We start from the raw sequence: 17188 nt of genomic DNA on the forward strand, positions 1-17188 counted from the left end.
TGACACGCGCTCAGCTGACCGCGTTCTACGGTTTATTAGTGACAGTGAAATGACGTCAGTCATTTGAAGCTTTCTTTGGGGACAACCAACCCCTTTCTATAGTGGATTTTTAAGCATTCCTTCTGCCTTTAGTTTCTCAAATTTTATGACTTTGTTCCCATTGCTGCTGATTTTAAATTTCGTTTTTTTCCTGTTTTCTACGTCACGGGCTGGGCGCTAATGACCATAGAAGTTTTGCGCCCTAAAAACCACAAAAAAAAAAAAAAAAAAAAAAAAAAAATCAATACCTTACCTGCTAACAAGGGGAAAATAAACATTAATGGCTTGCTCTCGCCTCGAGTTCTTGAATGTACTAACAACCTAAATACAGAGTACTCCTAATAGCTATAATTATTAGTCCGCAAATGTAGTAAATACTGATGTAATGTTGTTCAGTACACTGTCCTCAGTCTAATGACGAAAACACTCGTCCTAGATATGACAACACCTTGGAGGCAGCTCTGATCTGCACTTACATCCCTAACACCCTGTATTTTCCATCTGTGCTGTGGACTTGCACTGGCTAAGTTGAAGATGTACACTTTTGTTTTATTTTTGATTTGGCCTGATTTTTTTCCCCATTTAGTTTTAGAACAGTATCAATGTAACATCATCTTTCCTGTGAAGTTGTTGATGGTTTTTATATGTTAAACCTCAAAACATGGCACAACACATAGCAGTATATTTCATGTTCTGCCTTCGGACTTCTTTTTTGATGACTATGCATTTCTTTGAGTGTTACTCTCGGTATTTGGAAAATGTTTCCCACTAAATCATAGAGGATCCTTTTCATCAAAGATCAGAGTGCATTTCCGTGCTGATTTACGTAAGTGCTGGGTGGGGGTGTTTTATTTGGTAAGCATAACAAACATTACTTTCTTCGCTGGAGTTATATAGCTTATGTCTAGTATGTGACATGGTCAAAATAATTTCAGCATCTCATTAATTATAGAGACAATTAGGTGTGAAAGAGACGACAGATAAACAGTTGATAAAATACAAGAAGTGTTTTATTTTACTTTTGAACTTAGTTATTTTTGGAACAGGATACATTTAGCATTTGTTAGCAATGAAGTGGTGCTATTTTTACTGTAATATAGACACACTAGCCATACACAAAAAGATCTAAATGTTGACACTGCCATTAAATACAATCATTCTGCTCAAATGAAGCTTTGCAGTAAAACATGTTATGTGTAAATCTGACTATGACATACAATGGAAATTCCAGGATAGGATAACAATATGGAAAGGATAGACTGCTATTCACCACACACAGAAAGCGTGGAGTCATCAGAAATAGAAAAGAAACACAAGCACAACTCATGCACGCAAAACTACTTTCATCTCTGACCGACTGCATTGCGTCTGAGGTGAGCACTAGTCTAGCTGGGGCAGGAAGTGGGGATATGGAAGAGGTGTGTGGCAGGGAGGAGGAAGGATAGCAGGGTAGGGATGGGGAAGATACTTGTGATGCCTGTGGGAGCATGCAGGGATGTCATGAGGGCAAGATAGGGCTGCCAGGTTCAGCATCAGGTTGCTATGCTAAGAGAGGAGGGGAGTGTGGGGAAGGTGATAGGAGAGAAGAAGAGAATGACAAAGAACTTGCATGTGTTTTTGCTATATAGAAGTTGCCTGTAGTACTGGCATGGGGGCAGGGAAGGGGATAGCAAGTGGAAGATAGGAACTTGTGAAGGTAGAGGCCTGGGAGGTGATGGGGAAGGATGTGTTGCAAGGAGAGTTTCCACCTGCACAATTCAGAGAAACTGGTGTTGATGAGGAGTATCCAGATGGCATAGGCACTGAAGCTGTCATTAAGGGGACCACCACCTGCCTATCTAACCCATGTTAATTTAGGCAAGTATTTGACCCATTTCTGAAAAAACTATTTGATGCAGGACCTTAATATTTTTACTGTATGTTAGATGATGCTAATAGTCAACTGTATACTAAAATCTACTTTATCCATTGTATAGTTTTTAAGAAATACTTTTTTAAATTTCTTAACAAAAAATATTAAGTTTTTTCTGCAACAGTATTTTTTGTGAACTTCCTAATGGGAGAATATAAATGAATGTAGTACCAGAGGTGGCTTTTTATGTTATGCAGTGTCTTTGAAAATTTCATTCATTTACCTGTGATAATTTCTGATATTATGGGGCATATGTAGTGAAAATTTTAGTTTGCGGGAAATTGACTTTAAAGAAAACACTTTTGAAATTTGTTACTTACAGTTAATTAAAACTGCCCTGCTGCATATGATAGCCCTTCTTTGGCCTCTAGCGGATCTTCCAGCTTCTTTTTCACCTTCCTGGATGTTTGTCTTGCTCTCTTGGCACATATTATGTGCAGACCTGTCTGCATTGGCTATCCTCATTTTATCGCAATGTTGCAGCCCAGTGATCATATTTTCACCAGGATTAAGTCCCAGCTTTTTCAGTACCCAATACTTTCCAATATTACCACAATTGAATGTAATAACAGCATCATGAACTCCTAGTTTCATTGTATGCATGTCTACAAATACAGTTTTAGGAAGGCGGTTCCAAATTATGCTGTTGAAACATTCACTTGGGTTCTGTGTCCGCCCATGCAGACATTTTCTTAGAAGGTCTGGATGAGCCAAGTCTCTGAAAATAGGTTTAATTGCTGTAATAACAGCAGCAGGAAGACAATGCTGGTGATAAGATTCTCCAGTTGCCTGAGCCCTACTGTACGCCTCTTGTTTCTACGGAGCGATGAAATATTTGTTGTACTCCATAAACTTCCATAACACCACTTGTTCCTCTAAAATTAGCCACACAGTTGTGTTCTTTATGTTCATTGACTTTACAACATTTTCAATATTTAGACATTATCTCCACATCTAACACTTCACCAGGGTCTACACTCGTGGCAGTCACTACTCCATTCAGAGAAGTATGTCCTCTTTTCTGCCAACTTCCATCAAGTGCAACTGCAGTATCTGAACATCCAACTGAACAAAATGTTCTGCCTGCAGCCATGCCCTTGCCAATAGATCGTTAGGCATAAACTAATCTAGTATTGATTTCATAAGGGCCACTTGCATCTGGTTTTGAAGAACTCATAAATGAAATCACAGCTGAGCATTTAGTGCAAATTAAATCCAAAGCAATTGGCCTTTTCTCCCACTGGCACTCTCACTAATTTTCACACTCTGTGACTTACCACACTGTCTACATTGTACAAATTTAGAAATTACATCTGATAATATTCTGAAATTTATAATAATGTTACTGCACCCCTTGTCACTTAACAGTAAATTCATTGTAACTCTCTTGAAATGGTGAGAGCTTCTTTGATGATGCACTTGTTGAAGAATTACAATTAGAAACATTGTTGCCAGGTGACAGTGACATAACCTCTTGTGCAGAAAGCTTTCTAAACTTTTTTCCTCCAAATTGTCGTTTCTTGAAAATGCCTTTACGTTTCGCCATCTTCAATAAACACAACAAAACACACACAAACAAGCACTGCAAACGTAAGTATATCTACTACTTGCAATCACACTTGACCAAAACTAAACGTGTGTTTGAAAGCGTGTTGTTTACAAACAGCAGAAACAAAAGAATACCAACCATTGCATACCAAGGATAGCTAACACACTCAAGAGTAGAGAAAAAAATCCCTGATGTGCAATGTAGGGAATATAAAGATCTAAAATATATGCAGAAAAGTTGGCGTGGCACATAAACACATGTGGTAGGAAAATGCTCTTTAAATGCTCAGAAGAAAAGAGTACTTGGATAAAACCTTAATCTTTCAAAATATGATGAAAACCGAAAATCGATTTTTTTTTTTTTTTTTTACCTGAACCACGGCATGGTCCCCTTAAAGCAAAGCACATCATGTAACTGGGTGTTTGGGCTATCTCTTGGCCATAGTTTGGCTGTTTATGTGGAAAGACAACTTGTTAGTAGTCAGGCACAAACAGAATGTGGCACAGTGGTTACAGCTAAGTTTGTAAATCACATGGCTACTTCCACAAGTGATGCTTCCTTTTGAGGGGTAGGAGATGGCATTGACAGGACTGGAGTAGGTGGTTGCAGGAGGAGGTATGGGGTATGCCTTGCATCTAGGTCAGGGATATGAGCCATGTGTCAAGGGGCTTGGAAGCAAGGATTATGCATTGGCTGGATTGAAGGGTGGGGAGGATATTCCTCATTTCAGGACACAATGAGAGTTAATTGAAACCCTGACAGGGAATGCGATTCATTTGCTCCAGTTCTGGGTGGTACTGACTCACAAGAGGATTGCTCCTTTGTGGCCAGACAGTAGGTGTGTAGAGACTAGTAGGTGAGTCATGGGATATGCTTCTGGACAAGGTGGTGATGGTTCTCAGTCTGTGAAGGCCCTAGTGAGACTAAACCATTAAAATGTTGATTTACAGTATAGCAGAAGTATAGTTCTTGAGTAAAAATTATGGCACTGCAAGTGTTGGCTGCAAGGGTTAGATGGGTGTCACTTACTCTGAGATCCAACACTAAATAGGGAATAGAGTTGTGTGTTAGGATATTTGGTTCAGACTTTAAAATTTATTCTATATACTTTTCGCATTCTTATAAGGAAGAGATTCCTCCCAGATATGGCAAGGGCCTCTAGGCAGCTCTCATGTGACCTGGATACTGCTTGCCCCTACTCTTGAAAATATCAGTACCATTGCCTGTAATACTCATTGTTGGTTCTTTTTGACAGATGGCTGATAATACTTCTTTCATAGGGTAATCATTGCTGACAATTAGTAGTGCCCTATCCAGAAAGGGTCACAGCCTTTCTTTTTATTGTAATTTTGTAATTTTAGAGCACCTAATCTCTCTCTCTCTCTCTCTCTCTCTCTCTCTCTCTCTCTCTCTCTCTCTCACACACACACACACACCTGGGAGAAGAATGATGAACATAAAACAAAAAATCTGATGGCGTCTTGAATTCATGAAAAAATACATATTAATTTTTAGTTGTTGGATATTTGTTTGATTGGAGATGGTGTAACAGGAATGAAAGCAAATATTTCTGCCAGTGACTGAGGACGATGTACTGAACAACATTAATCAGTAGTCATGTCATTTGTAGACTAATAATTATAGATATTGCAAGTTGTATGTTTTTAGGTTTGTTGGTACTGTAATGTTATGTGAGCCTCACTGCCCCTTTTTTTAAACTAATTTGTGGCTGATTTTATTCTGAGAAGCTCAGTAATGTATGTAAATACCGTAAATGTAAATTTGATTCAAAAAGTGCTTGAAGTGAAGCGAAGCGCAGCTGGACAGCAACAAACTCTTTAGCATGCAATCCCCGCAACAATAGTAGCTGTGAATCTTTAAGTATGGACTAAAAAAAAAAAAAAGACAATTGATTTATAAAAAAAAAGAGAACTGTTAATCTGTATCTTGTGGAAAGAGGATGTGTTGCTAGGCCGTCGCTGAGAACGAATTGTTACATTTAATTAAAATTGATATTTTAGTGATAAAACCGAGTGAAATATGCGTAAGAGTTGCCAAACATTTATGTATACAAATTTTCTGGAAGTGAAGAATAGAAATATCTTGTTTCTGGAAAAGGAGGTGAACTTCGTTGTCGTCGCAGTCTATCAATCGACAGAATTGTAAGTGTACAAAGTTCACTAAAATACAGGAAAAGAAATGCATTCTGTATAGTTTTCATTCAATAAGTAACACCCTCCCATAATTTCTTAATTACAGTAATTGGTTTATGTTCTTGTCCAATAGTGTGGTGATAAACTCCACTGACCAATTTTGATGTAGCAGGATGTGTAGTTTGAAGGAAGTTTGTGTGCTAAGCAATCTCCTTTTCTCACGAAAAGCAGATTGCTGTTTGATCTTATTTACTTACAACAGTGGTCCCTTTGGTATGAAAAGCTACGAAAACTTGGGCTCAAAGCTATACGGCCAAGTAACTAACAGTTGTATTTTAAACCTTAAAGAACAATAACTTCCTCCAAATTGCAATACGTCAACAACTGGTGCAGAAGCTGATCATTCAAGGAGGCAGCAGCCAAAATTCAGATACCAGTTAAGACTTAAAGTAAAAATCTCAATCAAAAATCAATCTCTCTCTCTCTCACTCCAAACACACACATAAATATTCATATTTACAAACAGGTCATTTAATAGTACCTCCAAGTATGTGGGGCAAGAGCAAGCCATTAATAGCTGTTTTGCCCCCAGCTAGCAGGTCAGGTGTAGAAGTGTAGGAACATGGACATGAAATGGTTAGTCTTCACTGACAGTTGTAGGCCACTTAGTGGTGCAGTTATGACCATGCAGAGAACGTCATAACATTTGTCACATGCTTGTGGGAAGACTGCCTGACGCAGAGAAAAAAACAACTAACCGCCCCCCCCCCCCCTCACACATTAATATGTGAACAAATTAAGGTATCACTTAAAGTTTTCACACTTACACCCATTATATAATTATATCCTGTGTAGACAAGCATAAGGGAAGGTGCAGTATTAACAACTAGTATTTCTCTTCAAAGTTTTTAAAAAGCTATCAATTTTAGGGATGTGTTTCTAAATGTTCAAACTTGGTCTCTTTGTTGTATATTATAAATAACAGAATACACAGTATTTTATCCTGAAGAAGGAAAAAAGAACTTGTAAAAATAGTTCTTACCTCTTGCATAGTATGGTATGCTTTGGAACACACAGACCAATACCACAGTCAAAACACAACCAGGACATTTTTTTTTTTTTTGGAACATTTTTTTCTTTGCACTCATAACTGATACAAAGTTTGTGGATGCACTGGGTTTGTTTTCTGGTTAGGTGCTGCCTTTATGTTAAAATGTCTTTCATTACATTGTCTTGGACTAAAACAAGAAGACAATTTTTGAAATTTCTTGCCTTGTTGCAAAGAAATTTATAAACATACCAAGAAATTGAGTGAGGCTACATTTGCTGGTCTTTTGCATGTGTCCTTTATCTCCTGATAAAGCACAAATGAGTTGATAACATCCAACAGAAATAAGCAAAAGAACAGTTTTTGCTAATATTTGAATTACATTCTGGTGAAAGTATAAAAGACACTTATTTTATTTTCTATGATTTACCCACCTCATCTCAGTCGTTACTGCAATTTAAACGTAGATTGTGTCAACCGCCCCTCCGTATCACTGAGTACTGCACTTGCAAGTCTCTGTCACGTCCATTGCTGAAGTAGTATGACATGTTGAGAACAAGAGCATAGGTTTTCTCCACAAAAAATCTTTTATGTTTGCTGTGCAACTCCCTACAATTTTCATCTTGCATTCCAGTAGTGAATTACTGTACACGCAGTTTTTTTTTTTTTAGGGCAGCCACAGCTGAAGTAATCCATGTTTCAGAAATAAACCACTTTCAGCTGGCTGTGAACTTTCCTTTTTATTTGCAGGAAGACATGTTTCATGATACCAGCTCACATTTTCTGATGTACATTTACATTATAGGAAACAACAATTGAGGTTGTTATAAAAAAAAAACTGGATACTTATCCTGGTAATATATGCTATATGACAGCTGATATGAAATACTCACATGTTAGTAAAACATTAAGCCCATGATATGGAAGGGAGTGGGACTCAGCCAACTGAAAATAAAATACTGTTACCCGCAACAAGCAGAGCATCAGATGAAATTGACCAGTTGAAAAACTGACAAGTGAATTTACCGAAAAATGACATGTGCAAAATAAGAAAACAAAAAAAGGTAAAAGTCCCAGGTAGCAACATTGAAAGCCTAGGCTTAAGAAAACTACTTTCATACTACTAAATAGCGGACAGTAACTCACCTTCGCCTCACCGAGCAAGACCACACTGCAAGTCAACATGCTTGTGTGTCATGGAGGGCACTATTTTCACCACACTTAGTGGGAAAGGTTACAAACTTTTCACGCATATCCAAATATCATGGAAATGATTGATGCCCTGTTACACTGCACAATATACTGGGATCATTAACCATCAACACATCTGCACCATACTACAATTTTACTTGCATAGATGGGAAGCAGAGCACCAATATCAATTTCATGCTTAGTCATAAACATATTAGCAATGCAATATGACAACAGGGAGCCCATGGCCAGGCCGTGCTTTTGAATGTTGGTATGACTACCAAACCTGAAATAATTGTAGCTGAGCACTGTACTGAGGAGCTTGAGGGTGTCAGGGTGTCATCAATCTCATTTGTGGGCCATCCACTGCAATGCCTCAAGTTGTGATCAATCTTATCCTGTACAGTGTCGACCAGAACATCAATATACATTTTTTTATATCTAACGATACCAGATGTGTGCCCTGCGGAATATTCAAATCGGATAGCTTATTAACTAACCATTCTCTATTACAAATACTGAAGAAGTTACTTGTGTGAGAATAATGCTCTTTTAGATATTTTTCCAGTGCTTGCTCAGTCTGATACCCAACCCTCTCTTGCATTAACAATAGGTCTCTCTGGTGCCCTATCTTGTGTACCTTAATCGTGGCTCTCAGCCTAAGTGGTCTAGAGTACATGGGAGCTGAGTTCTTAATTTGAAACTTCTCATGGAAGATCTTAGTGTCCTTGAAAATATCTTCTAATATTTCAGCATAGAATCCCTAAAACACTCATCATTCTGGTTGTTTGTGAAGAATTGATGGACTTTCTCAACATTCTGTGACCCTCTTCTAAAATAACTATATCTTTGCCCTTATCAGCTGGGACAATTAGTATTTGATTTTCTGCTAACTCATTTTTAGTATTCTTGAGAGTTACCTCCACACTTTGCTCATAATATATTGCCCTATCCAGTCCTTGTGATTTCCTTCATATGCCCTTGATACTATCACTAACTCCAACAGTGACTACATTGTGTTCCACAGTGGTGAATTTTATACTATCCAATGCCACATTTGTGTGAGCACTTTGTGTTATTACCTGCAGTTGCAGGCTAGTGCAATGTACATTACACTCCAATCCTGTTCTCAATCAATTGTTTTCCTTGCCACTAAACATAATGTTTGTATAGTTACATATCAGAGGATAAAAGTTAAAAATCACATCCTGTAAGCAAATGCTCCTCATCCTTTTTATCATGTATACCCATTCCACCCAACTTATTGACAAGAGTGCAAGCTATTTTGCTCTTAAAGACTATTGGCAACATATGCTCACAGGCCCAGAGCCACTTTTTAGTATTTATTATCTTTGCAAGTTCTAAATGTAACAGATGTATGCCCCTAACAAAAAACAAGTGACACATCTCTTTCCTGATACAGTAGAACATAGCACCTCTTATGCAGTTCGCAGGCCATGCAACTCGGTTTTTAAATGGATATCTATTATATGTAGGTAAAACCCTCTTTGTTAAACATGTCTTTTTTTTTTTTTAAAAAAAAAAAATAGTATTAGCATGCACTTTAACTAATGATTTCTCCTAGTTCAGGAGATGAAAATATGTCCTGAATGTATCGTGTTAGCCTCATGAGGCAGTCCGTTAGAAATAATTTTTTCTTGAGGGTAACTGCAGCAATATTTCAGAAATAAACTGCTTGCAGCTGTATATGAACTTTCCTTTTTAGTTACAGGAGCATAACCAGTTTCATGATTTCAGATCACATCTTCTGGTGTACACGTACAAGATAGGAAACAATTGACATTGAGACATTGAGATGAGTAACTGAATACCTATCCTAATGATCTATGGTCTATGACAAACAATGCGAAATATTCGCACGTCAGTAAAACATTAAGCCCATCATATGGGAAGAAGGGGGGCTCGACCTTCTCAAAATAAATACTGTTACCCACGACAAGCAGGGCATCAGATCAAATTGACTTGTTAAAAGTGAATTTACGTACAATGACAAGAGCAAAATAAGAAAACAAAAAAGGTGAAAAGTCCCAGTTAGCGAAGCTGAAAGCTCATGGTTAAGAGAACTTGCTTCATACCAGGAAGCAGTGAACAGCAACCCTCCAACCATCTCACTGAGCAGGACCGCACTGCAAGTCAGCATGCTCATGGGCACTAGTGCCACCACATACATAACAGGGAAAGTTATAAATGTTTTCATGCTTATCAAAATATATGGCATTGATTGAGGCCCCTGTTACACAGTACAACAGTATACACTATAAAATATCTCAGCATAAAAAAATTGAAACCAAATAGACCAGACACAAAATCATACAACATGCTCAGGATCAATAAACAAACAGCCAAAAAACTATGACATGTCCTTGAAAGGCAATCAAAGTTAGATAGTATATTGTAACGTCTTAACTCCACGTCCGTATTGAGGACATATTAGGGGTACAGCGTTGGACACCACATAATTTGTTGCCTCCAGAATGTTTGTCTACCCCTTTACTTCTCTGTGTAAGACTTTTAAATTATTGGCTATACCTGTTATGGCAGGGCTGCCACAGGTTCTGAAAGTCAGGTAATATCAAGAAATTTCAAACACGTCAGGAACTTTGGAAAAAAAAAAAAAAAAAAAAAAATCTCATTTGTGTCTTAGTAGCTGAAATGGTTTGTTTACTGAGACATGCATCATTGTTGGCTAGGTGCAGCTGAGTATGTGCACTACTTCCCTACTTCCTCATTACTACTGCTTCTCTCATTCCTACCACTCCCCTCAGCTTGCAGTCAGTGCTGCCACCACTTCTTGCCACTAGCTTAGCAGCTGCTGACAAGAGGCAGGGAGGCATGAGGATTGGTTTGTTTGGATCTGATTCTCCGATACTGTAGACGCAGCAGCCGGAGATGCTCGTCCTGTGTGGATGAGTTGTGTCTGAGTGATTGTGTGAATGTACGTATGCTGTCACTTACTTACAAAAGCTATGGCTCAAAATTTAGTTGAGAGAGTGTAATTGTCTTTTGTATGTGCCTGCCTGTGGCTCAGCAATCGTCTTTATAGTGAGTTGCTACCTATCCTCATTATTATTGATTCTCAGAGTATTTGAACAAGTTATCAGTTGCATAGATTGACCACCGTGCTCTCATTTCAACAACATGTTGTCTTTGGCTCGTGAATATCTGGCCACATGAGTGGATTTCCACAACAGGCCAAAACAACAGACCGTTTCTGTGGGTATCTGTAACTGATCTGAAGCCATTCATTTCCCACTAATGTGCAGACCCTGCCCATTGGATGTAGTCTCACCGATCTCCCTGCAGGCCGGATCTGTTTGGTGTGGCGTAAATCAGCAGATTTTCATGGTTTATCCATGGACCCAGGACTGCGGTGCTCATCAGCATGCCAGAGGCCATGGGTGATGGATTTCAGGACATGCGACTGTCTCACCACAAGTACGTTCTACAGTATGGCATTTTCTGGACATTTTATTTGTTCTAGTATATTTTGGCACTTCAAAAGTACTTTATATGTTGGAAAGTATGGGCGATAAGAAGAAGAAGAAGAAGAAGAAGAAGATTGTCAGTCGGTGACTCATAGATTTCTCGAAAGGAAGATCACAAGATACATGGTAAATAATAGGTATAACACAGTGGGTAATAACCAACGATAATGAACATAGTAGAACCAATATATAGTGCAGTCACCTACAGTGTTGGTTTACACAATTCTTCCCCAACTTATACCCTTCTTTCAAGAGGCCTCAGTGAAAGTATTTTAAATCTGACTTGCAAATCCAAGGAAATTTTTGTCACCAAATGTGTTTCACTTTATTGAAATAAAATAACATCAGTGGTCTAAATGGAAAACATTACCATTTGTCTTGCTTTCTCCATCTAAAAACAGTTCATTACAAAAGATGTTATGTTAGTACATAATACTTTCTCTCGTATCAGTAAACATCATGTGCTTGCAAGTTTTTGTTAGATATTTCCTTATTTGCGCTATTGTATCTTGTACCATAGCTGCAAAGACAGTGTGTTAACTTATGTCTTAACTTGCCCTTGATGTCAAAATTTGTTGGGGAAAAATGCTAAAAATTGTCTGGAAATCAGGGAAATATAAGGGAATTTCACTTGGGTAAACTTGTGGCAACCCTGTATGGAGTGGCCAGAATCACATAAGTGGTTACTTGAGGTAAACTTTGAATTCCTCATACTTAGGTGTTCTCGGAACCTAATTCCAAACCTTCTTGCAGTCTGCCCCACATGTCTGACAGGACAGTTGTTGCAACTTATGTAATATACACCAGAAGCATCATGTTTTTCGCAAGCCTCCTCTGTTTATGTACAAGTCTTTGGCCTTCATTCTGTGGAATAAAGATTGCTGGCTTTATCTTGTTTGTCCTTAGTTTTTCACCTACTTTCTGTGATATTGCGCCAAAGTTTGGAATCCTGTGCTAACCAATGAACTCGTCTTTCGCCTCGTCGAACACCTGCTGCGTGGTTTCATTACCGTTAGACTTCTCCCTATTTTTAGCGAATTCGTGTATATGCAGTATACCTATATTGATTGATCTATGATGTCCTACTTGTTGCAGGTAACAGTATTTCATTTTGAAAAGATAGAGTCCACTCCACCTGTATCATGGGCTTAATGTCTGCCCCTGGTAGCTGAGTGGTCAGCGCGACAGAATGTCAATACTAAGGGCCCGGGTTCGATTCCCTGCTGGGTCGGAGATTTTCTCCGCTCAGGGACTGGGTGTTCTGTTGTCCTAATCATCATTTCATCCCCATCGACGTGCAAGTCGCCGATGTGGCATCAAATCGAAAGACTTGCACCCGACGACTGGTCTACCTGACGGGAGGCCCCAGTCACACGACATTTACATTTACATGGGCTTAATGTTTGATAGATGTGTAATTATTTTATTGGTTGCCATAGAGCATTGATTAATGGGATAGGTATCCAGCTTTTTATCATAATGTCAATGTTGTTTCCTGTCTTGTAGATTTACACCTGAAGATGAGATTTCATATCACAAAACTGATTGAGGGCCTGTAAATAAAAAGAAAACTTCACATACAGCTGAAAGCAGTTTATTTCTAGGAAATATGAATTACTGTAGGTGATGTATAATGGTGATGACTGTATACATTATAACCATTGCCAAAAGATATCGCAGGACTGGTACTGGTAGACACACTTTTGAGTAACAGTAACAGATTTTTGGATTCTTCAGAAAATACATGTGGATTATTGCTGCAGAAGTGAGTAAATATCCACGAGCCACTGCAATGCATCATACAGGGTTGTTATCAAACTTTTTTTTTCTTATTTTTTCCCAACACCAGTTAGTCTCTGCTTTTATTATTTCTTCCAGTGGAAATGGTGAGAAACAGTCAGTGTGGAAAGGATGTTAAGTGGTGCCTTCAGTCTAGCAATATCCTGATAAGGGTGAATGAGAGGGGGATAGTTAGCTGCATGCCGTTAAAGTTAATTTGCTGTCTCTTTAGTAGTATTGGTGAAATTGATGGTTCAAAAGCCTGTTTCTAATCAATTTATTATGTATTTTATTACCAGCAAAATGGTGCAGTAGTTACGGCACTGGAGCTGCATTTGGGAGGGAACATCTTATATCCCCATCCAGTCATCCAGGTTTATATTTTCTTTGGTCTCCCTAAACTGTTTAAAGCAAGTGATGGAATAGATCTTCTGAAAAGCACACTGACAATTTCCTTTCCCAATTCAACCTCACACTCCAGTCCCTAATCATCTTGTTGTCAATAGGATTTAAACCATAATCTTCCTTCGTTATTGCAAAAACTTGATTGTATATTATTTTCTTTTCTTTGTATCAAAACTGTACATTTAGCTGCGTAAAAACATTTAAGTATCATCACCCATTTTTTTCTGAACAATAGTTATCTAATTCTTCTCCCAGGGTACTGAAGTTCCCCATTTCAGAGCTGTGCAACTTGGAAGCTTAATGTGATTGTAAAATGTTAGACACAATATAATTTTAACTCTGTCTTTGCCCTTGTTCTCTAAAATGTGTTAAATTTAATGGCGTTTGTATCTTTGAAAATGTCTGCAATGCTTTGTCAAGAAATGTTGCATATGCTCATATAGTGGTGTGCAGTGCAGTAGTAGCAAAGTTCCACAAAAACCTTTGGTTGCTTCTTTGCCCAGCTATCATTGACTGATTCTTACCTTTCTTAGGAAATTAATAATCCTAAACTCAAAATTAATCAACCTTTTTATTTTTCAAGGATGTTACAGAACTGCGTGTGGAGTTAATGCGCAAAGAAGAACTCATAAAAAGGCACTACGAGAAAATCACTGTCTGGCAGAATATGCTGGCTGACCTGCAAGGTTGGGGCAAGTCTCCAGCATCCTCAGGAATACCCAATGGTACAGCACAACAACCACCACAACCTCCAGCAGCCCCTAATCTCCAGCAACAGCAACAACAGCAGCAGCAGCAGCAACAACAACAACAACAACAACAACAGCAACAGCAGCAGCAACAATTGCAGCAGCAGTTACACCAACAGCAGCAGTTGCAGCAGCAGCAGTTGCAACAAATGCAGCAGCAGCAGCAACAGCAACTTCAGCAACAGATGCAGCAACAGGTATGTTTTATATTATTCCTCAATCTGTGCACATGTCGTAACAAATCCATCTAGTAATTAACAATCACATTTACTGAAAGTTTTATGAAGAATAAATGTATCACAAAAGGCATGACAATAACTTCTGAAGAACTTCTGTTGAAACTGTTTGTATTTAAAATTGCTTTTATTAAGATATACTTCCAAACTCTCTCTACAATCATGCATATCTCTTAAAACAGCTCCTTGCTGTTGCCTTTAATAAATTTGTGCCACCTAAATCTCATATGCTGACTTTTGTTTCAAGTTAGCAAACTGTTCCTGCATTGAATTGTGCTTACCTATGATTCAGCATATTGCATGACTATTGTACCCATGAAATTGACATGAAATGTCCTGCTGCTCAGGTATATTCTGCTTAGTTGGCATTGCCCTTTGTAGAATATCCAGGATCCAGTGCAGTATCATGGAAGAGAATACTCATTACTTATTATCATTCTTGGTGAAAATTAAGAAAAAGGATTATATTGGTGTTACCATAGATCCAAAGGTCTTGGGTTTGACCCCAGGCTAATTGTAGGATTTTTATCCTTTTTTTTTTATCACTTATTCCACCTCTGGGAGGTTTTTTTTATGTGAAAAAGACTGAGTTATACCATGGTATGGATCCCTTGTGAAACTTTGGCCCCCTGTAACTGGTAGGGTAAGTAAGTTTGAAGGTAGGTAACGGCATACCGCCTCCGACAGGACCATGCCTAGTACAGCATTGTGGTCTTCAAACAAATCTTCGGATTGATGACAGCTTCCTTTTTTTACTATTACTTCCATGTTTGTTGCACAATATTGGCATCACTTACTGTGAGGTGTGAAGGGAATGGGAAATGGCGAAGGATATGATACAGGAATATGGAGATTTCAGGCAGTGATATTCTGGTTATCATCTTGAAAATAAGAGAAATTTGGAAATATGAGTTCACTGTGGGAAAATAGTCCTTGATAAGAGCATGCTACCTATAGAAACTGAAAAAAAAAACACTTATCCAACCTGCCATTTGTATCATGAAAGAAAATGCACATGTATAGTTCACGTGAAGAATCAGATATATAACTACAAATCTAATAAAATTTGTTATTGGCGGTAGTTTTGTTACGTACATCTAATAGCACAAATGGTAAATTTCTAGATGGAAATATTATTAATTACTTAATAGACAGGGATCTTATTATAGAATGCATACAGTATATACAAAAGAAATACATATTCTTGATGTTAGATATTTATTGACTTCATCAGAGTTGGCTTCTCATAAACTCAGTTGTAGCTTCTTGTATGTTAATGTTCATTGAACTAAACACAGTAATAAATTTTGTAAGTTTGAGGGTTTAACCTGTTTAAGACAATGGAAACATTGTTGAAAAGTCAGCATCTTACATGACAGGTACCTTTTAAACATTTATTATTATAAATAAGCACTAACTAGATTCATATAAGCTATTCTGTTACTGTTCAGAAATGCAAAGCTAAATAAATAAGAAAAACTACATACTTGATGGCATGTTATAAATAATGTTTTTAATATTAAATAGAAGTGTGGCCATCAAATCTTCAGTGCATATCTGGAAGACAGCTGTGCCAATGGATTTCCTAAGTGTCCCAGATGTCTGTGAAGCATATTTGGTGAAGTTGCTTTTCTGACTATTGTTAGAGTACATTTTTATCATAAATGTTTTCATGCTTCTGAATAGCTGCAGTTAAATTCAGCTTGTTTAATCGCATCTGGAGATTAGTTTGCAGTAAATATAAAGGCAGCACATAGGTCTTAGTCAGTTGTTTTCATGTTTAACACATTCACTTCTATGGATGACTTTGAGAGTATGATGTATTGAACTATTTTATTTTCATGTAAAGCTTATGTAGTTTATTCAAATTCTTAATTGAGCAGATTGGGCGTGCTTTCCCCTTTAAATAAATTAGCCTACATGCATTCAGTATGGTTTGATGATACTATTACAGTTATATATTCATTGTTACAGGTATATCCTTGCATGAATTTAAAGTACACAGAAATATTTTCCAGTAATTAGAGATTTTATTTCTGTAATTATACATCTATTGAACGCTATGGTTTTTCCTTCTTCATTTGTTCTCTATTTTTAAAGCTTTTTTTATTATTTTAATTTTGTAATCCATGTTAATTTTATCAGTTCTTTTTTATTTTCTTTAAGTTCTGTTTTCATTTGGTTTTTGTGTGTTTCAGTGAGCCCCCTGTGGGTTTCTCACTGGAACTGTTTGTGTGTGCTTGCAGGGCATGGCAGGTGCAGGCCCTCTGGTGTTTCTCCCACAAGGGGGAGGGCCACCTTTCCCCCCTCAGGGTCCGTTGCAGGGTCCACTGGCCTACCTCGAAAAGACGACGAGCAACATAGGGCTGTCGGAAGGACGGAGGTGACGGGGGCGGGGGAGGGGGCGGGGCAGAGGCCGGGGGCGTGGGCGCGGCCGGGGGCGTGGCGCACCGCCTGAGTACGGGCCTGCCCCCTAAACCCTCCCTCCTGTCTCTTCATTTCCAGCCAATTGTTTTGTTGATGTTAATTTTTTTTATAAATGTTACCGTATTTATAGAATTAACTATTATCATTTCACCAATTAAGTTGCAGTCTGTGATCTCTGTTTTGATGAAGCTGAT

The 17188-nt window shown here is 38.1% G+C and overlaps 1 protein-coding gene across 2 annotated transcripts in view; it reads left to right on the forward strand.

The window, feature by feature from the left end:
• LOC126474474 (mediator of RNA polymerase II transcription subunit 28-like) overlaps positions 1–16969 on the forward strand; it is a 33830-nt gene extending 16861 nt beyond the window's left edge. Inside the window, exons 4-5 of one of the 2 annotated variants that reach the window (XM_050101950.1) lie at positions 14166–14528; positions 16814–16969. In XM_050101950.1, the coding sequence (XP_049957907.1) occupies positions 14166–14528; positions 16814–16954 (504 nt within the window). In that variant the 3' untranslated portion in view covers positions 16955–16969. Of the gene's footprint in view, positions 1–14165; positions 14529–16765 lie in introns of both variants that reach the window. The other variant, XM_050101957.1, reaches the window with a different exon arrangement.
• Positions 16970–17188: the final 219 nt, after the last annotated feature.

This window comes from Schistocerca serialis, chromosome 1, assembly GCF_023864345.2.
Source record: "Schistocerca serialis cubense isolate TAMUIC-IGC-003099 chromosome 1, iqSchSeri2.2, whole genome shotgun sequence".
In the NCBI taxonomy this organism is placed as follows: Eukaryota; Metazoa; Arthropoda; class Insecta; order Orthoptera; family Acrididae; genus Schistocerca; species Schistocerca serialis.